Source organism: Sphaeramia orbicularis, chromosome 16 (genome assembly GCF_902148855.1).
Source record: "Sphaeramia orbicularis chromosome 16, fSphaOr1.1, whole genome shotgun sequence".
Taxonomy (NCBI): Eukaryota; Metazoa; Chordata; class Actinopteri; order Kurtiformes; family Apogonidae; genus Sphaeramia; species Sphaeramia orbicularis.
Window position 1 is genome coordinate 22328102 of NC_043972.1, and position 22252 is coordinate 22350353.

General features: G+C 37.4%; 1 protein-coding gene across 1 annotated transcript in view; it reads left to right on the forward strand.

Moving 5' to 3' along the window:
• The window catches only part of cpne4a (copine IVa), a 143363-nt gene that overhangs the window by 41298 nt on the left and 79813 nt on the right, over nucleotides 1-22252 (forward strand). The window contains exons 3-4 of the mRNA XM_030157841.1: nucleotides 8034-8213; nucleotides 21839-21910. Coding sequence (XP_030013701.1) covers nucleotides 8034-8213; nucleotides 21839-21910 — 252 coding nt within the window. The remainder of the gene's footprint in view (nucleotides 1-8033; nucleotides 8214-21838; nucleotides 21911-22252) is intronic.

The following is a 22252-nucleotide window of genomic DNA, read 5'->3' on the forward strand; positions in this document are numbered from 1 at the left end:
TCAGTTTTTTGCGTGAGCATTACAACACCTCATACAGGCCTGGCATTTGTATAACATCATTTTCAGGCGTTTTCAGTGTTTTCGTGTGGATGCAGATATTTCCTGAAATGACTCAGGGTTTAAGGAGCACTTTTTTGAAAACAACAGAAAAAGTTTGGATGGGAAAAGATGTGGTTTTGTGTGAACGTGGCCTTAGTGTGGACAGGGTATTAACCTCCTCCTCCTGTTCTGTGTAAGAAAACATTTAAGATGAAAATATGAAAACATTTGTGCATGGAGCCCAAAGGGTTTGGATGTGAGAGGGAGTCACACTGAAGTCTTTTATGTCTTTACAATAATGTGTCAGTCTTCCAGTGTTTGATTGGCATTAGATGAAAAAACATCAGAATGAGCAGAATGGTCTGATCTGACTGATGGGACATTGACCTGCTCATATACACATCTGCAGTCGAGGTTAATGTTGCTGATGTAAGCTGCTGACTTAGAAATATTTCAGAGCAGATCTGTTGTATTAGAGTGAGTACACATCTGTGGCATCTTTCAGGCTGTGATTTCAGGTTTTTTTTATTTTTTTTTATCTCCATTAGATCTGTGTTTAATAGCAGAAAATTAAAGGCTGTAAAATTTCACTTTAAGTTTTCACACCTCAGCTGCAGGGTTTCACACAGCCTACACAATCCTCGGCCCACAAGAGACAAATACGAACATACATGTGTCAGGTTTTAACGTTTCTGCTGCCTTCATTTTGTTAGAATAAAAGCAACAGGAAAGACAAGAGACTTTTGGTGACTGTCAGAGATGAAAGATTGGCTGACTCGCTGTAAAACAGGAAGACGTTAGGTTGTGAACATCACTAGTTCACATGTTTTTCAGATCAGAAATGTCATGTGATGTTTTCCAGCTGCTGATCAAAGCTTTTTTAGATTTTCATCAGATACTTAAAGCACACTATCTTCTACAGTGTCTTTTTACTGCCTACCATCAAAATGGTAAATCACCTGGGATCATAAATAATGTAGTATCACTATAATATTCTAAGCATTTTATTTTGACACATAATGTGAGTTATGACCCACAGTTATCTCAATAACCACGTGTTTACTTCAGTAACTCCTACTGGTGAACCCACTAAGACATCATCAGTTAGCTTGTTTCAACATGGCTGCCCCCTGCTGGTGACAGAGTGTAAGACAATCTAGTTTTCTGATAAATGCAAATGAATAACAAGTTTAATTGCAGTGCCATAGATTACCTAAGAAACAAATAAAATAAATTACAGTAATATTGTTCAGTGTTTCAGGTTCACTTTACCTGCAGGTAAAACACTGACTATTAAAAAGTGCACTAACAATAAGAATGTAATTTACCTTACTTACACCTAAGTGGTGTTGTAGTAAACAGAGAAACTACAGTAAATGACTATACCTAGAACATACAGGCTCTGCTGAGGTTGACTGCTTGAACCCAGATATTTTAAGGTGTCATGATGTCAGACTTAACTGAATTTGGGGAAAACAATTATTTTTCAGTCAGTGGTGTTTTAGAATGATGCCATTATCATTTATTTAATTTTACAAGTTAAGAAAATCACCATCAGAACTGTTGCTAAAATTATCAAACCATCAGACTGTGGCCGTTTCTCAATATGTGTTCTTGTCTGTTCTTCCGTTCTTGTGATCTCGTGAAACATCATCAGTCAGGGCCCAAGTACAGTTCCAATTCAAAGTTTGCATAAACCTAGAACACATGGAATACCCAGATGTCGTTCTTGTTTGCTAGCTTAAACTAAGGATGCACTGGTTGGTGACTCGTGTAGACTTGGGTGGGAAATATCCCAGGATGCACTTCATGCTACTCTCGAATGCTACAGCGGCTTCTGTGTAATTCAGAAATGTTCAGTGGAGTAGATGACTGTAATGAGATGATGTGATATAATGTTAGAACACGAGCAAGAGGTAGAATAATGACAACTACGTCTTTATTATCATGATATGGGATTCAAAGAAATGTAATACAGTTTTGAAGAACTGACAAATTGTATAAATGACATGTAAATAGTTGTACAAATGTACTGAAATCAAAATGAGTGACGCTGTGGTGATTTGAGGGAAATGCGTCCTGTAGCCGATGGCAGAAATACAGCAGAGACCCGCAGGAAAATTCACAAGTACCAGCCATTCAATTGCAGACAGACTTATGTTCTTAGGAGGTCCGTTCTCTGAAATTGTTCTTACCAAGATTGTACTCACCGAGTTTGCAAGACTTGTACTCTACATTCTTGATATTCAGACACGCCCTGTGACTGTACATAAACGCCATGACTACACACCTGAATGACATAAAATTCTTACTTTCTCCATCCGTGAGTTGTTGTGATTTGCTGAAGGTGTCTCTGCAGCTTCAACAGGACCAGACTTGTAGTGGTCATTGCCTCTTTTGTACTTTCTCACTTCGCTCTTGAAAATCGAAGTAAAAGGTGTCGAGGCAGCACCTGCTGTGGTGTTGACAATGTGTGTCACATGCAAGACAGATGCACAAAACTAGATGTTTCTTTAGTATATTTGCCACAAACTGCAACTTTTTGTTACCAGCTTAGCCTTAGGGGGAGTAGAGGCAGCTGCATTATGGGAGTTGTGTGCATGTCCTTAAATGGAGAGGGTCGGAGGTTATAGTTATGTGTGTGTGTTATGATGTTGGTGCTGGTTGGCGGTAGTGTAAGATAACAAGAGTGTTATTACTGCAGCAGCACAGCGTCTGAAGAAGGAAATAAAAGGCCTGAGTGTTCAGTGTTACCAGTGTGTTTCCCTGCGTCCTTCGGTGCAGAATAAACCCAGACAACTAATGGGTGACCAAACAATGAGCTGCTCTAAATTAAGGATACTTAGCGCTAAAGCCAAAGGTATCCATACTATGGTTAGCAGAAATTTAGGAAGGAGACATGTTTTTGCTTGTCAGAATGGTAGCACAATGAATTAATTAGTTTTCTGAATCGCTTTGTGGTCAAGACCCTATCCTAACAGAAAGTCTGGAATTGAACCCAGGACCCTCTTACTGTGGCATGACATGATCAAAAAATTACTTGTCTTTTATTATTGACCACCATTCATATTTTCTCTGAACTCATGGCCCATGGGGCATAAGGGAAGGGGTGGGACTTTGGGCGTCCCTTTGCTATAGCTACTACTGTTACTACTTTTGGCTTCTCCTTTTAGGGGTCACCAACGTAAGTCATCTGCTTCCGTCTGACCCTGTCCCCTACATGTCCACCTTCACCACATCCATGAATCTCCTTTTTGTTCTTCTTCTTTGCCTCCGACCTGGTAGCTCTATCTTCATCATCCTTTTACCAATGTATTCACTATCCCTGCTCTGCACATGTCTGAACCATCTCAGTCTAACCTCTCTCACTTTGTTCCCAAAACATCCAACCTGAGCTGTCCCTCTGATGTTCGTTCCTAATCCTGTCCATCCTCCCAAAGAAAATCTAAACATCATCAGCTCTGCCTCCAGGAATCTGTAAACCGTATGTTGCTGTTCTCACTACTATCCTCTACACCAGTGATACTCAAAGTGTGGAGCGCCCCCAAGTTGTCCGCAATAGGGTGTCATTAAAAAAGTCAAATTTATATCAGTGTTTCTCAAATCACCCTCATCTGACTTCCAAAGCAAAGTTACGAGTACAAATAATTGTTTTCTAAATTAAAAGTGAAACAAATGTGGCCTAAATAAACCTAAGAGTAGACTTGAATTTCTCTGTGCAAACCAACATTTTACGTCACCATCTCTATACAGTTAGGTTACCTAGGTTACCTATTGTCATATTGAAGACCTCTCGTGACTTGTGAATTGTGGCCAAAATGAAGTAGAATAGCTAACTAATCAGAAATGAAGAGTGAAATGAAAGAAAGTGAGTTGAACAGTTCTAAAATACAACAATGGATCGGTGACTGAAGAGAAAAGCTGGAGAAAGAGCGACCAATGTTAGCAACAAAGTGCAAAGACATTCTGTTAGCATCCAACTGTTAGCACCATTTGTACTATACTGCAGACTTAATTTGTAATTTACAAAATACAATAATATTGTAATATAGGCTGTTTAACAAGGCTTTTTATTTTAGAGTGGGAGCGGGAAACTTGCCGGCTGGTTAGGTGGTCCGTGATTTTTTTTTTTTTTTTTTAATGATAAATGGGTCATTGGTGTGGAAAAGTTTGAGGACCCCTGCTCTACACTTTTCCTTTAACTCTTGCAGATGCTCTTTTGTCACACATCATTCCTGACCTGTTTCTCCACCTACTCCACCTTTCACTCCGCCTGTACTCTTCTCTTCACCTCCAATCCAACCCATTGGTCTGAATGGGGTCCCCATAATATTGCTTGGGTCTCTATTCTATAGTTATGTTATGCTCATAGCTAATAAGTCCCAGTAAACCTTAAGGTAAAATTAGTTTGTTTAGTTTAGACCATGGGGTGTCCAGATCTGATCCTCGAGGGCCGCTATTCTGCATGTTTTAGATGTATCCCTCTTCCAACACACCTGATTCAAATGATAAGCCTATGATCCAGCTCTGCAGAAGCTTGATAATGACCTTCAGGTGTGCTGGAAGAGGGAAACATCTAAAACATATAAGATAGCAGCCCCCGACGACCAGGACTGGACACCCCTGGTTTAGAAAAACCCCAACTGTGACTAGAAAACAAGCCCAAACTCTCAAATTTTGGAGGCAGCAAAATAAAAAATCCCAAATACGAGCTGTTGTCATCAGGTATGACTTGTTCCTGCCATCATTCTGTCAGCAGTTTCAGTGTCTTTACAGAATCAAACACCGGTTTCTGTTTCAGTGTTTTAATAATGTGTTAAATGAGCGGTTTCCTCTGAGTCGTGTCATCACTGCTGCCTTTGTTGTTGTCGTTGTGGAGTCAGTATCGGCTCCGTCGTCGTCGTCTCTTCTCCTCCGACTCGTTAAGTATCGAGGTTCAGACTCAGGTGGATCAGGTTTTTTTGCGCCCACATCAGACAATGTGACCTGCTCTGCTGATGAGGTGAAGTTTTAATGATCCCCAGGAGAGCGGATCCACTCCGACCGAAGACGAGGAAACACCGAACCAAAAAACAAAACACCGCAGGATGCAGACAGCAGCGCGATAATTAGAAACAACAACATGATAATTAAAAACTTTCCAACAAGTTTAAAGTTTTGGAGACTGTGTTTGTACTTCTCTGCTCTCTGAACTGTAACTGAAATAAGAAAAAACAGAGACTACACTGCAGCAGGAAACTTACTTTAATGAACGTTTATAGGGAAAACACTTATTTGATGTGCTCTTGAAGTAAGTGGCGGTGAACACAGCAAATAAATGTGAGATAATGTCGTTAGTTCAGCAGGTATTTAAACAATGATGACGAAAGAGCTCAATAAAAAGTTATTTACAGAGGTGCACTGTGGGTAAAAAGTACGAACCTGGTGATCACTTTGTGTTTTGAGATTAAGGTTTAAATGTTGAAAATGTTAAGGATAAAGTTGAAACGATTACAAATAAATGTCACGACTTAATAGAAAACACAGAGTTGAAACTGAGAAGAAGAAACATCAAGAGTTATATCATAATGACACAGTTTAGAGAATAAAGGTGGAATGTTGAGAATAAAATCTTGACAATGAAGTTGAAACGCTAACATACAACACAAGATAAAACCAATGCTTTTTGCTCCTGATGCTCTTTCATCATTTCCAACTTGAGCTGATTCTCTTTTTTCTGTTGGATGAGAACTCAGTTGTTATCATGGAGGCTGAACCCAGCATTAGTAAACAGAAGTGATCCAGGAATAGACTAGCCTACATACCAAATATCTGGTTTAGTTGAGACGTCACCTCCTACTCCGAGGTCCAAACCTGTTCATTCCTCTGTATTGAATCTACTGCGGTAGAAAACACATCCAGTGTTCTTTATAACACTGTACACGTGACAATAAAGAGCAGAGGAAGTGGATGAAGTTGATAAATTAAGTTGCAAGTCTCAAAGGGGAAGAAGTGAACTTTAGTGCTAGCTAACAGTATCATGTTAATTAATTCCTACTGAATCTGTCTAATTGTTTCTTTATACAGAATAAATTTTTATGAGGTGTTTAACATCTTCATACTTCATGTCTCTTTGTTAGATCTTTTTCTGTCCCGTCCAATTCAGGGGAAGGTAAATAAAGTGGCAATTTATGTCAATAGATATCATGAAGTGATGCATTGCTGTAAATTCTGAGCGCAAACAGAATTTAAAGACCTAGAACTACTATTGTGGCAACCTCCAAATCAGGTTTACTCATTTACATTTACATTTAACCTTTCCTAAGTGACTTATTATCATTGATTAAATATTATCCTCTGCATTTTTTGCATATTTCAATGAATATCAGGTATTATCCTATATTTAATTAACTGATCATGTAGAGGTTCATAAAATCTTAGAGTAAATTCAAAGGTTATTATATCAAAACAAAAGGAAAAGTGACTTTTTCAACACAATATATCATTAACTGAACATAAAAACAAACATTCATTTGTCAAGCTACATGGGTTTTATTGTGAGTCAGTGTTGAAGGGTACGACAGTGTTTCCATATTCTTTACAGAGTCGTCATATCTGATGTCACTAAGAAGCTGAGAAACTGTATTTTGCCTTAATTATTTAAGTGTACGATAGGATTTGTGGTTTAAAAGTTACTAAATATTTTATATGAGTAGCTATTTAGGTCTTAGATGGTCAAACTTAAGATTACAAGTGAAACTCTTGGTATAAAAAATTGCACTAATCACTGTATTTCAGTTAATTAATGACTTTAGCCTGTTCTGAACCTGATTGATGCCTCATTTAAGAAAGAAAGTATAGTACAGGAGCAGACGACTCCACCAGTAATTGACTTCTCCTCATGGGATAATTTTGTTATGGTCATTTCTTGAGCACTAAAATGAAACTGCACCAAAGTACCTCACCATTATCTCATCTCCCAATATTCATGTCTAATTACTTCCAGCTACAATAATGGCTGAAAAGCTTGAGGCACAGAGTCATTTTTATAGTTTGTTTAAACCCGTAGGTTTTCTGATGTTCATTGGGTCGACTCTTCTTGTTGTGAGTCTTTGATTTCCTCTTCACAGACCAGTTGTTTCTGACTTGAAGCAATTCCTCTAAAAAAAATTCTCTGCTGCAGTCTAGTTGCATAAAAACCTATTTTCCAGGAATCAGGGTTGCATTTTTCACTTTAAATCTGTTGCTGACTGGGTTGTGATGAAGCAGCTGCTGAAGCTCACCTACAGGTGTGCACACATATTAAGTCTCCAACACTGTGCAAAGATGTTAATTTGTCTTTTGTGGAAACAATCTCCATACAAATACTATCAACTGCTGAGATGTGTTTGCAAATTTTTTTCTGCATCAGCATATCTTGAGGTTCATCAAATTGGACGGTGGCATAAAACATTAATATACCAAACACAGTGGGATTTTCTGGGACTTTCTTGAACTAAAACTGCACCAACTGAATAATGGTAGCAGTATTGGATGCATGGTGTCTGTTTGCTGTGAGTCAGTGAAGAGGAAGAAGTGACTAAACAGTGTGAGGCCAGAGTCGGTATCAGGCAGACGTCCAGCGGGTCGACCGAACCATTAGCAGGACATCAGGTTTGCACTCACACTCGTGGTTGGATTTCTTTTCCGCTGATTCTGACAAACTTTAACTTCATCCAATTAAAGCTGAAGTCTTGAGGAGCTCCAGCCTGTTCGCCATCTGCCACCGACGCTGAGACGCTGAGGCGTCTCTGACTGTTTGAGCCTCACAGCAGCCTGCCGCTAATTTGGATCTGGAGTAAATTCTCTTTGTCTTCACTTTCTAACTAGTTTGGATGGTGTTTCAGTAAATCAGCATCTCATTTTCAGAATGCAAGCTCTGATGATTCTGATGAAGTGCCAGGTTGTCAGCCTGAACTGAAACTCTGCCGTCATGGCTCATATTGGTGTTTTTTTGTCTTGCGTTTGTTTTGCAGGTGGACCGGACGGAGGTGATCCGCAGCTGCGTAAACCCCTCCTACTCCAAGGTTTTCACACTGGACTTTTATTTTGAAGAGGTGCAGCGTCTGCGCTTTGAACTCTACGACATCAACAACAGCCACAACGGGCTGAAGGAGGCTGACTTCCTGGGGTCGGTGGAGTGCACGCTAGGACAGGTGAGCCCAAAGATAGAGGTTAAAGGTGTATATATGCAGGTGTTGGCCACAAGGGGGCAGCACAAACAGATGAGGAGTCTAAAAAATGTAGTTAGACCAATACTTTTGCACCTTTCAGCAGAACACAGAAATATAAGATGGTTTTTCTTCTTCCTTCTTTGCTGCTGCTGTTAAAAATCATCTCTCTATACAGTGGTCCCTTGTTTATCACAGGGGTTACGTTCTAAAAATAACCCGCAATAGGCGAAATCAGCGAAGTAGTCAGCTTTATTTTTTACAATTATTATATATGTTTTAAGGCTGTAAAACCCCTCACCACACACTTTCTACACTTTTCTCAGACAGGCATTAACATTTTCTCACATTTCTCTCTTGTTTAAACACTCTCAAAGTTCAAACCTTTGTAGATTTTAAAAAATAAGTACAGTATTATAGAATGAAACCAAAGATCAAAACCTGTTTTCAGGCCCAAACATTTGTTTGAGAAATAAAAACAAATGTTTTCCTATAAATAAATATGATAGCTTTTAGAAATAACAAATTTAATTTTAGTGATCAACCTACTAGGTTGGACATATAAGAAATTATTAATAGTGACTCGTGTATTTCACAGTTCCTCTGACCGTGCCTCTTCGTCCTGGCGCCGCTCCGCTGTAGTGTCTTTTTCCACTGAAGGCCTTGGTGCAGGTGTCTTTTTCTGAGTGAAGAACATAGTTATGGGTAGCAATCGAATATTTATTGGCAAGGAATATTATTTATTTAATTTTATTTATTATTATTTATTATTTATTGGAATATTATTTGGCAAGCCGAACGCATTCTGTACTGTACAGGAGACACGGCACAGAGGAGACTGATTGACAATGGTCTGCAGTCCCTTAGCCAATCAGGAAGCAGAACACAATGCGAGGGTTCTCCCTTAGTCAATCAGGACGCAGAACTCAATGTGCGTTCATACGCTGTAAAAAAAAGCAAGCAAAATTGCACTAAAAAAATCCATGAAACAGCAAGGCCGCGAAAGGTGAACCGCATCATAGTGAGGGACAACTGTATCTAACATAAAATCTACACCGAACAAGAATATAAACACAACACTTGTTTTTGCTCCCATTTTTCATGAGCTGAACTCAAAGATCTAAAACTTTTTCTATGTACACAAAAGGCCTATTTCTCTCAAATATTGTTCACAAATGTGTCTAAATCTGTGTTAGTGAGCACTTCTCCTTTGCTGAGATAATCCATCCACCTCACAGGTGTGGCATATAAAGATGCTTATTGGACAGCAGGATTATTGCACAGGTGTGCTTTAGGCCGGACACAATAAAAGGCCACCCTTTAAATGGGCCAATATCTAAAACACAACAGTCCCAGACCGGTGTACTGTATGTCATAAATAATTTCATAAAACAGACCAGTGCAACAAACTTTGTATTGTTAAACTAACACTAAGCAGATCCTTCAGTACAAGTATTATATCTGTTCCGCTAAAACTCACTGAACAAGACAAAAAAGTGCAAAAACGAAGGTCACATTATGAAGAGATGATTACAACTTGATACAACTTTAATCTAACTTTGCCTTTTTCTGATCATAATTTGGTTTTATATGAATGAAGCTTCTGCTATCAGCAACTCCTCTGTTTTACATTACATTGAAATGATTCTGATTAAAAAGAAATGGCCCAGGGTTTAACTCAAACAGCTTAAACAAGCCTTTATAAACTCTAAAACTGTTCCCTCCTCCACCGCCTTTTTACCTCATGGAGAGTCATCATTTTACTTAATGAGAGCCGCTTTGTCTGTGTCTATTAATTTTCTGTAAAAGAGAAAATGGTTTGAAATTACAGCAGCACCAGCCAAAAATATGAAAAGACCTCAAAATGAACACTGATCGCTAGAAGTGAAGTATTTTAACAGCATTTGTCTATGAATTATTCTGTTCCGCTGAATTATTCATCTTTTTTGTCAATGTTGAAACTATACTGTGAGAAGATTTAACCTTTCCTTAAACCCACTCAACCTAATACTGCACTTTAAACTGTAGATCAATGTAAAAATCAGACTTATTTGGTCCAAATAAAGTATTGTTTTTGTACATTTTGTACTGCATGTTGTCATGTGTCTAATGTTGTCTGTTTGTACTGGTATTTGTTTACACTGTAAAAAGTCACACCATAGACCTCAATTTTCTATTTTATTAAATTATTTTATGCACCTTTACCCTCACTGAATTATTATTATTTAGTAAGTTTTATATCTGAAACAAATTGAATTAGTTTGTTAAAATTTGTGTGTAGAAAATATGTTAAGTGAATGACTGCACTGAAATGGCTGAAAATAGGATATTATATAATAATTCAGCCATCAGGAGCTGTTATAATGTAAACTTAAAGTAGGACCGGGCAATAAAATGATGAATATTACTCTTATATTTTGGGTTGATCTGTCTATTTTCATGTAAAACACTTACAAATGTTTTAATATGTTGCATTTTTTAACTTAATTTGACTTAGGTACGTTTTTAGCTGAAACCAGGCATTGTAGGAGGGTTTCATCATTACGTCTTGCTTTGCATCAAGTTTTTATCCTTTTGCATCATGTTCAGTCATCTTTTATGAAAACCACAATTAACTGTGTGGTTTCTTCCACTCAGAACCAAAAATCAGCCTTTTAACAAGACACAAATATGGATTTGCAAAATTTCCAAAATCAAACCAATAGTCCCACACCACAACCTAGAAACAATCATCCACTCATTCATATTCAGCAGACTTGACTACTGTAATTCTCTTCTGTCCGGCATCAGCCAAAAATCACTGTCTCGCCTCCAATTGGTCCAGAACGCAGCAGCTAGGCTTCTCACTGGTTTTAGCAGACACCATCATATCACTCCCATCCTCGCATCCCTCCATTGGCTCCCTGTATGTTTTAGAATTGATTTTAAGATTTTACTGATCACTTTTAAAGCTCGAATGGGCCTGGCCCCAAGTTATATACAAGAAATGTTAATTGACTACGAGCCAGCACGCAGCCTTAGATCCTCGGGCAGAGGGCTCCTAGCTGTTCCGAAGTCGAGGCTTAAATCAAAAGGTGACCGGGCATTTTCCATCAGGGCCCCTCAACTTTGGAACGGCCTGCCCGAGGAGATAAGGCTTGCGGAATCAGTAACATCTTTTAAATCACTTCTTAAAACACATTTTTATAGAATTGCTTTTATGTGATGTCTACTGCCTTTTTAACCTTAATTTTTAGTTTTAATTTTAAATTTGATCTTGTTTGATAATTAACTTGTTCATACATCTCTCTAATTGTGTTGCTTCTGTTTTAGTGTTTTTATTTTATTTTCTTCGTGTATCCTGCTGTTGTGCCCTCTGTCAAAGCACTTTGTAAACTTTGTTTTTAAAGGTGCTATACAAATAAAGTTATTATTATTATTATTATTTGGTGTTTATCCTGATGTAAATGTTTATTTTTGTGACCTTTTATGTTATATCTACCTACCAATACCTAACGGACATATTAATGTTATCCTTAAGTCATGTTTCTTTTTGATTTGGCTACATCTTCTGAAACTTTTCCCACTGTAAGACTTAGTACCACCTGGTTACAGTTCCGAAATAACACTATGTTCAAAAATGAGCCAGCGGAGGTTTGACAATCTGAGTTCACACCACAGGGATCTGGTCTGAGCTGGATTTGACTGTATCTGTTACTGCTGCATGTGACGTCGACTGTGGGGTTTTACAGCTTTAGGTTTTATTTTCGGTCTGTTGTGGTGTAAAACCATGATATGAGAGCCAACGGAGTCAACCAAAACTGCATCCATTATAATAATAGAAAAGCTTCTAAACATTATTTTCATTTCTTCACTGTGCCTTTATTGTTTTTATTCGTGCTGTTTTATTTATGGTTTTTAATCGTACACTATTTCAAGGTTTACTAATCTTTTATTGCTTTTGTATTTGTTTTTCCACACAGAACAATATTCTATCCTAATGTTTTATGTTTGTTGTAAAGCCCTTTGTAAGGCTGTTTTTTAAGTGCTATAAAAGTAAAGTTTATTCTTATTCTGAGCCAGAGATTAAAGTCTCATGCTCTTGTTTTTGTGCCCGGATTTAACTCTAGTATCGCTGTGAACAAATAGCATTTACAAACTGAGGTTGTTCTCTGGAAATTACATTTTTATATGAATCAGAGCTTGATTTTTGTTGCTTTTAAATGTAATTATCTAGAACTAAGTGCTTCTGTTTGTGCATTTTCTGTTTTTTCACCTTTATGTAGTTTCATTTTGTTATATTTTCAATTAGTACGAGTCACTCTTTTCAGAGTCTGTCTCAGTAATTCCATCTCATCCTGTCGGAGCTGATTGTCAGGAAACTGCAGACTGTATCTGATGTGTGGCAGGTTCAGGTGAATACGAGACACCTGTCGATCATCGCTCACATGAGTTAGTCTGAGTCTAAATGATAGTTTGAGCCTGAGTGACTTTTATATCCTGAAAGTGCCTCAATGCAACAAAAACCCCAGTAAGTCAACTTCTGGCTTCTCTTCAGTTTTTCTTTCCACGTCTTTTTTTGTGGAAACTGCACCTGACAGTGAAATATACTCCTCTGCTCGGCTCCATGTGCATTTGGCAGCTTTAATCCGTTTTTTTTTACTCTTAAGTACATCACTGAATCTGTCAAATGACTCGGCTCACACTTCATTATAATACACAACGTACATAACAAAGCTGAATAAAAACCTGTCACAAGAAAAACAACTTTAAATTTTTTATTCTTAAGCCTCAGGCACAAAATGAGCTGTTTTCACGTTTTGAGATGTTTTTTTTTTAAAGTAACCATCTCTTTCATTCAAAAAAATAACAAATGTCAATGAAAATAAACCGAATAATAATGAGATTCCTGCAGGGAGGATAAACAACAAAACTAATTGGGTGCTATATATGCTCCATTTCAGGATGAAGACAAGCTGTTTTCAGAGAACAGCAATACTTTCAAGTTATTACCTGAAAGTGAAAGTCACCCATAATTCTACAGCTTTTTAAAACAGATGCATCAACAAATATGGAAACATTTACAGAGTTAACATTAATATTGTGCATCAAACTCCACATAGGGTAAATCTACCTCAAATCACCAGAGTTCAATTAATTTTCCTGACTGACCATGTCCAATTGGCTTCATCTGTCACAAAATACTGTCATTAGTCCTAGTAAACGCCATGCAAAAGTTCAGCCTCATACTTTCATTTACTGGTAAGAGATTGAGCTGTGACGCTGATTTTCCTGTAAGAATGAGTTGTATAGAAATTCAACAACTCCTCCTTCTGATCAATTCATAACTTTCAAGAGTGGTTCTCAAATACACAATAGACTGGATCCCAATTTGCATGTACTAATTTGTGTGCGCAGTCTAGAATTTTGTGTGTGGGGCTGAACTGCGGTTTGTGGACGATTTACTAAGAGTGATTGCATAAATGAAAACAGGTGCAAAGTCTTGGAGACCGCTCTATTTAAAGGAGGATTTTGCGTGCGCTACTGGTTGTCGTCATGGAGACAATACACTGGAAAAACGGCTCTGGGATACACCAGCACTAATGGCAACAGTGACTGGAATGATCCAGATGCACAGAAATGTAATGTTGGAGGAGTTTTGTCATAGAAGGTATTGTGTGACTTCTCCTTGTGATTGGTCCCAAATTATCCCCTAGTTCATCTAGAAGTTTTAAAATGGCTTTACTGGGCAGCGGCGCCAGATTCATTTTAGAGGTGGGGGGGCCGTGGGGGTTGTTGAATTAATAACTGTCAGGCGCCTATAATGTTGTCACACTGTAGCCTAATGTCGGTGCTTATTTTTAATCACAATTATCAGAACAAGTGGAAAAGCAGCATTTACAAGAGTCCTGTAAAGTGTGTGGGGGGCATACATCTCAATTATTTTTTCTTCCGTCACTCCAAAAATGTTCACACGAGGGTGAAAAATGTGTTCTCTGCATCTCGTTTCATCATTTCAATGTCTCCTAACCACTTCCATGTGTGCGCAATTATGCATCCAACCCGTTTGAACCTCCATTTGAGACGTGGTAAATACAGACGCAGTTTCTATGAGCAAAATTACTTTTGGGTTTCATAAATCTCTTTGCGTGTGCTAAATTAATATATTTACATTTTCTCCTCCCAGCACATGCTCAGTTGTGTGTAAACGCCCCCATATTGCATATTCATTGTGGCAAATGTACTAACTGTACAAAAAAATTTCAATTAAAATTAAAATTGTACTTTTTTTTTTTGCTTTTTATACACACAAACCTTTGGTAGATCCAGCCCAATGTCTTTAACTTCAGTGAAAGAAGATCCACAGGTGCATATTTGTCAAATTATAGCTTGATGAAAACTGGAAAAAACGAAATAAATTCCTCACTGCTTCAGAACTGCTTCTGCCTGGTGAATTGGAACACCATTAAATGTTTAAAGTTTCATATTTATATCTCATGTGGTAGTACTATTATGGTGACTAAGCATTTTTTTTTAAGAATTAGCCTTTTTTTAAAAAATTTATGAGACATTAAAAATGTAGAAAAATATTCCTGTACTTAAAAAAACTATATTTCACAAACATATTGCTCATGTATAAAAAGGTCTATCATAAAAATATCCCTGGAAAGTGTACGTGTGACATTAAAACATGCATAAAATATGAAGTTGGTATCTTCATAATTTGTGCAAACTGCATTTGTAAAACAGAAGTGTCTTAAAAACTAATGAAGACCTCTGAGACTGATATAATGAATGATCCCCCGACGACCTCTGAAGGACCAAATATCCAACTTTAACTTGACTATTACTCATTATAGACAATGATCATCCTCTTTTTTTAACCCCTTGTCTCCTCTTGGTTTGTCATAGATGCGTCTTTGAGTAGAAATGCACCCCACTGCTGAAAAGACATACATATAAGGATGGGCATTCTCACAGCTGTTCTGTACCTCAGCGGATACAAAACTGTTTGTGTGTAGGATATAAGAAGGGTTTTAATTGAGTCGTTTCTTGTCACATCTTGCTGTTTCTCATGCAGATCTATGGGCACTGATTCTTTTCACCAGACCCTATGACAACAGGGGTTGACCCTATAGTAAACAGGACACTCCAAAGCAACAAAGTACAGATAGTGATGTTTCCTAGGTTTTATGAGACTGGTAAAATAAAAAAAAAAATGAATGGAGTGAAGTTAATGCTCCTGCTTTTTAGATGCATCCATGTATGAGAGGGTTTATCTATCTGTCAGTTTGTTTGGTGAAGTCTAAGTTCATTCATTCTTCTCCCTATCAGAAGTGCAGTTTTATGGACATGGATATTCATTTATTTCATAGTCATTTGTTGTACTGTTTTGTTTTAATTATGTGAAACAAACACACACAAGAATGTACTTGTTGGTTTTGAGATACATACATACATACTATGGTACAATGGGCTAAAAATTGACATAAGAAGATGGTTGTTTCTTGCCTGTTTAACGTCGGCTTCACAGTTGTTTCTGTCAATTTTACATTGAGTTGGTTTCAGTGCACTTAGACTCATATATATATTTATACTATACTTCACATTTACAGGTTAAAATAATCATATTATATTGAAATATATTCTCTCAGAATCAAAACCTGTTTGGAACTGGATCCTAGTACAGATGATGATATATTCAAGATAATACTGTGTCTGTGACTGATGTAAGAAGAAATCGAAACTGCAACAATAATGGAAAATGCAGAATAAAAAAAAAATCATAGAGAATGCAGTAGAAAGTGGAAAGTAAAGCCACTTTTCTCTTCATCTGACCAGCAATTAATGATTACAGTTGTCATGCATATTTTTAGTATTTTTTTATTCTGAACAAGAGTAGTAATAGGCTCATAACATTTGGCTCATAAGTTCATTTTAACCCTTTCATGCATGATGTCCACATTTGTAGATACATAGTTTAAGCGCACTTTCCAAAGGGTTTTAAAGGCAATATTCTCCAAAGCACATGGAGGCAGCCTCTATAGACCCTGAGCAATACAATGAAGAAAAGTATCATCTTAGTTCTAGAATTTGGACTGCTCTTGCTCTGTGATTTCATAAAGTTAACCTCCTGACACCCAGCTATGGGTTTGTGTTTACGTTTGTGGGCAAGAGTTTCACAGCTTTATTAAAAAAACAAACAAAAAAAACCTCTCCATCGCAAAGGACATTCCATAAATAAATTTTAAAAAAGCATCTGAAAAAAGTGTTCTATCATAATGTTTCAATATAGGCAATTATTTAATTAAAAAAGCCAAAACTTGTACTTTCCTGGGTCTCAGAAGGTTAATTATCTTCTTAATAAAACCATATTTTCAAAAATTCAAATTCATTTCAACTTTAGCCTAATTTTAAGTAATAGAATGATTTTTTTTTTTTTTTTAATAATTCATGCATGAAAGGGTTAACTTAAAGATAGAATAAATATTTGTGAGTTCAGTCAGCATTAAATCAATGGTTTTCATCATCAGAACTATATTTCAGTGTTGACAAGGACATGTTTTAAACTCAGTATCTACAATACTTTTGTCAACACTGCTGGCCATGTTTCAAAACATTCATTGTGGATAGACTGTTGCTCGGTTACATGGATGTTGCCGAGTGTTGCATTCAGGGTATGAAATACTGTAGGATTTTCAGAAATCTTGCAAAATAAGTTGCCTTCAGCATATCTGGCTGGACTGCAGGCTGGGCCACTCAGTGTTGGTTCTGTGCCACATTTGTAGGCCTGGTCTAAAATATAAACTGGAGCGAGACTATGAAGAACATTATAAGTAATCAATAAAATCTTAAAAACAATCCTACACAACTGACTAAAGCTGCTAAAAACAAGTGTTACAGGTGTTAACTCAACAACTTACATTGTTTTGATCTTGTTGTATCTTGCCATTTCCTTGTTGTGTTCTTCAATCTAATTTTTATAATCTAGGTTTTATAATAATTTGGAGCTTCCATTTGTTAGCTGCCTAAAAATCCATCCCACTAAACTGAAACTGAAAAACACTTTAGCGTTAACTCTGCCGTTCAGTTTTAGAGTTCAGTCTGTTCACATGCTTTCAGATGCTTTTTTCTAACATGTATAACACATTCAGATCTCCGAGTTTACGCAGAATTTCATTATGAAAGAAGTAAACGAATATAAAAATAAGTGGGCATATTGGATGGTGAGTTGTTCGACAGGCTGACGAGCAGAGATGAAGAAACAGAAACCGTCAGAGCTGAAGTTGGACAGATTCTCCATCTGCTGCTGATCTCGTTAGAGCGGTTTCAGCGGACGACTCGCCTTCCTGCGAACTGTATTCAGCTTCCTGTCGTGTTGGATGGTCTCTACAAACATGGCGAAGAAGAGTAGTGACGCCAAGTTTGTAAAGAAACAATGGTTGGAGGGGGACAGTGGGAAAGCCTCCTCTTCCTCCTCCTCTTCCTCCTCCTCGTTTTCTCGGCTGCCAGAGTCGTCGTTCAGCTCGGTTCGGCTGCCAGCTCGTTCAGCGTCCAGATGGCTGACAGAGCTGCAGCTTTCTGCTAACAGGAGTGAAGAAACCACCAGTTAGAAAACACAGGAAAATACTGAGAGGAACCATGCCAAAGAGGAGGAGCTTTGGAAACAGAAGGCGGAGAGAGAACCGTGTAATTAGAGCTGGAAAAAATACTCACGTAGTTTCGTCTAGTAGAAATACTGATTCTTTACTGCAAGAGGCTCTGAAATGTTCTCCAAGTATAAAGTCAGTCCTTTAAAGACATTTCTTGTGGTTGTTTTGTGCAAAGCAAACTGATAATGTGAAGACTTTTAATCCATTTTAATTTAAATCAAAAACAACAGACTGAAAATAATGAAAACTAGAAAAGCACTCGGAGAGCGCAGACCTCCGCCAAGGCAGATCCCTCCCCCATCACCACCAAAATTTAGCTAATCATTTGTTCCTTATGCCAGTATCAACATTTCCTGAAAATTTCCTCCAAATCCATCCATAACTTTTTGAGTTATCTTGCTAACAAACAGACAAACCCCAGTGAAAACAACCTCTGCTGTTCCTTGGCGGAGGTAATAACTTCATTTCAACGTGCAAATCATTGTCTCTTCGGTAAATTTCATTTCATTACATCTTAAATGCCATTGTTGTCTTGTGTCATTCAAGTAGTTTTTGTCTTGTTATAACCTTTAGGTCTTGCAACACAAAAAAAGACAAATTAAGAATAATAATAATAATGGGTAAATACATATATTTATCCAATCCAACTTTATTCATGAAGCTTTTTAAAAACAACACAGTTGGCTAAAGTGCTGTACATGAATAAAACACATAAAAGGGTTATAAGCACATAAAACCAAGGATTTAAAAACAGGAAGTGAGTCAACCGGCCTAATGTGCAAAGGCAACTTATGAAATAAATAAATTCAGTTATCACAAACAGGAAGAAAACTCCAAGGCACTCTGTTTAAGTATTAAAATGCCTTTATTCTCAGAGAATAAAGACATTTTAATACTTAAACAGAGTGCCTTGGAGTTTTCTTCCTGTTTGTCATCTACTTTATGAATCCCTTTTTCCAAAGACCACCTCAAACAAACTCTTTTTTTGGGTCCTAGTAGTGTTCCTTCCCATGATTTTTTGAAATTCAGTTTTGAGTCAGATTTGCACCACTAACCTTGTAAAGGCTGAGATGATTATCCTGATACGCTGATGATGTCCTGATCTATGGACTGGATCTGCTGCCCTTCATCAGTCAGTCAATAAATCCATGTGAATCTGAGTGTAACTAGTGACAGACCTTAGAAGGAGGAGGTCATGGGTGAATATGGAGGAATAACTAAATATGGGGCTTAAACACAGGACAAACCGAACCAAGCTGTTTTTGTCTAAACCAGTGGTTCTTAACCTGGGTTCGATCGAACCCTAGGGGTTCGGTGAGTCAGTCTCAGGGGTTCGGCGGAGGTCAAGATACACACTCGACTCATTAGTCAGGTGTGTGTGTCGGGCGAGGTCTGTGTATGTAAACAAACGGCTTCGGAGACTCTTTCTCTGATTGACATCCAATATACGCGGTGTATTGTTGTTGCTTATAGCACTACAACACATCCAAAAGTGTTTATAATCTCTTCCACTCGTCTGACGATGAATTATTTGAGTATTTTCCACATTGTTGTTATGACTTTTGCTACTTCCTGTTATCCACGGAGGCAGCCATGTGTGGCATTTGTTTACATTTTTTGGTCACTGCACTGGTCAGTTACAATCATGTGACGACCGACGCACCGTTGCTGATGGAGAAATCGTAGTACGCTAAAGCCGAGCTAGTGCCGTAATAAAACAATGATCACAAAAATACTTAAGGAGTATAACGAGAACTTTTTTTTGATACACTACATGCAATTATCTTTTTTTTAATGTCAAAATTGCGTGGTTCGGAAAGTTCGGAGCGAGATGAAATGAAAACCGCAGAAGTCACACTGATTTGTAGTAAATATTCATTATTATTGTAGCCTGATGGAAATTAGGTGATGGGTGTGTGTTAAAATGTTAAAAATGATAAATATCATGAATACAATAAGTTCATTATTGGAATACATAAGGTTAAAAATTAAAACCATTTCAGTGTGGTAGTATTAAAAACAAGTCATGTCTTTGTGAAAAGGTATGTAATTTGTTGTGAGTTCATGCACTGTATTGGTTTTGTTCTTTTAACACAGTGATGTTAATGCACGGTTCATTTTGTGCACCAGTAAAACATATACCTGTGTCTTGAATTTGAAAAAAATCATATTTTATTTTTTAATAAAGAAGGGTTCGGTGAATGCGCATATGAAACTGGTGGGGTTCAGTACCTCCAACAAGGTTAAGAACCACTGGTCTAAACCAAACCAGGATCAGAACACTGTCATAGCAAATAACAAATACGAAGGGGTTGGAAACATATTCCATTTTTGTGCTTTTGTTGTTGGAATGAAAACAAAGCTGATTTGTCATTTAATGGTGTTCTATGTAGTATTGATATTCCAAATTCTCAACAGGAAGGGTTGAGGCTCATAACAGAACACACCTAGCGCTGTGAAAACCACCAATGAATCAACACTATGTATCCACAGACTTTATCACTCACTGATTAAAGTATAAAGTTCATTGTTTACACTCATCTGTAATCTGATATTATCAAGTTTTCTTCTTCAAATTTCAAGTCAGCCAAAATGATATTGTGTCTATGATCTTCATGTGCCGTGTGAGCTGATAGTTTACTTTATAATTCTGTTAGCTTAGCTCTATTTTTAGACAGAAAACAGCCACAGTAAAGCCAGAAATCACCAGCAGACTGACTCACTACTCCCTCTAGTGGTCACATAAATCTGACGGTCTGTTGGTATGAATTTATTCAGCTCATGTCTCTACATCCAATACATTGGAACAGTTATATTCTAATCGCATCTCAGTCTACCTCACTTAGTTTAAGTATAGGCTTAGGACATATCTGATTCAACAAATTTAAATGTTCCTCATACACACACTTTCCCACCCTTACACATACTCTTCTTCTTTTATTCTTTGTTTATATTTTTGTTGTATTTCGGATATTATTGTTTTATTCCCATTGTCTTTCTTTAAGCTAGTGCTGTAATGAGGTGAGATTAACTTTATAAGCCCCACTGGGTTTTCTGATCTCACCTGCACAATTTGTTTCTTTGTTTGTCCTAATGTTTGATTTGTTGTTGTGCTAAATAGCTAGATAGATAGACAGACAAATCAATTAATAAAAAAATAAATAAAAAAATAAATAAATAAAGTGGTGTGCAAAAATATTAGAACACTTGTCAAATCTTAAGAAACTGGTGGTTTATTTTTTTCCCAGAGCCTGAATTTCACTTTTTTGCCATTGCAAAAGGTAAAGGCTGAGGTACTGAGAATATTTCACCTACAAATTCATCAGTCCGGTCCTTTTTTTTTTTTTTTTTTTTTTTTTACATTTTACTCTAATATTTAGTGTGGGCCCCCCTTGGCAACAATCACAGCAGCGCATCTTTCTGGCATTGTGTCGATGTATTTTCAACCTCAATGTCATTCCACGCTCTCAGAAGCTCATTCCAGAGAGTTTCCTTAGTTTCCTTAGAGTGTTGCCAAGGGGGGTCACACTAAATATTAGAGTAAAATGCAAAAAAAAAGCACTGGACTGATAAATTTGTAGGTGAAATATTCTCAGTAGCTTTGCCTTTACCTTTTGCAGTGACAAAAAAGTGAAATTCAGGCTCTGGGAAAAAAATAAACCACCCTTTTGTTTAGATTTGACAAGTGTTCTAATATTTTTGCACACCACTGTAAATAAAAAAATAAATACATTGACATCTTTGCCACAACGTAAGAGCTTTTTATTCCAAACATTCAGTCCATTTTTAATCTTTGAAAGTAGAAATAATTCATAGTCCTGTTAGAGACTTTAAAGACCATTTTACAGTTTTCCTCTGTAATCGTCTTAACGTTTCAGTCTTGGTGATGCTGAACTGGGTTTTATTCTTATCTGCACATGTATCAGTGGGATTTCCCTTCACTGACACATATGTTTAATGTAAACCCTGTGTTTGCAGATCATCTCCCAGAGGAAACTGTCCAAAGCTCTGCACAGACCAGGAGGCACCGTGGGAAAAGCCATCATCACGGTGAGAATCCACCACGTCTCAGTCCGATCACGTTATTACTTCCTGATCTGATCCACAGACTCATGGAGTTTGAGTCTGGTCCATGTTCAGTCTCTGATGGCTCAGAACTGTCCCCACGTCAGACCATTAAGGACATGAGGACATTCTGCAGCATTTATGACAAGAAATCCATGTTCCTGCAGAAACAGTCCAGAATAAATGTAAAAGAAAATCAAATCTGCTCTTTAACCGTTTATCCATCAGTTATTTCTTTTAATCATTATTTAAGGATGCTATTTGGACAAAAACGGGTGAACTGATCATTCAGAGTAGAGTTTATAGACTCTTCCCCAGATTGAGATT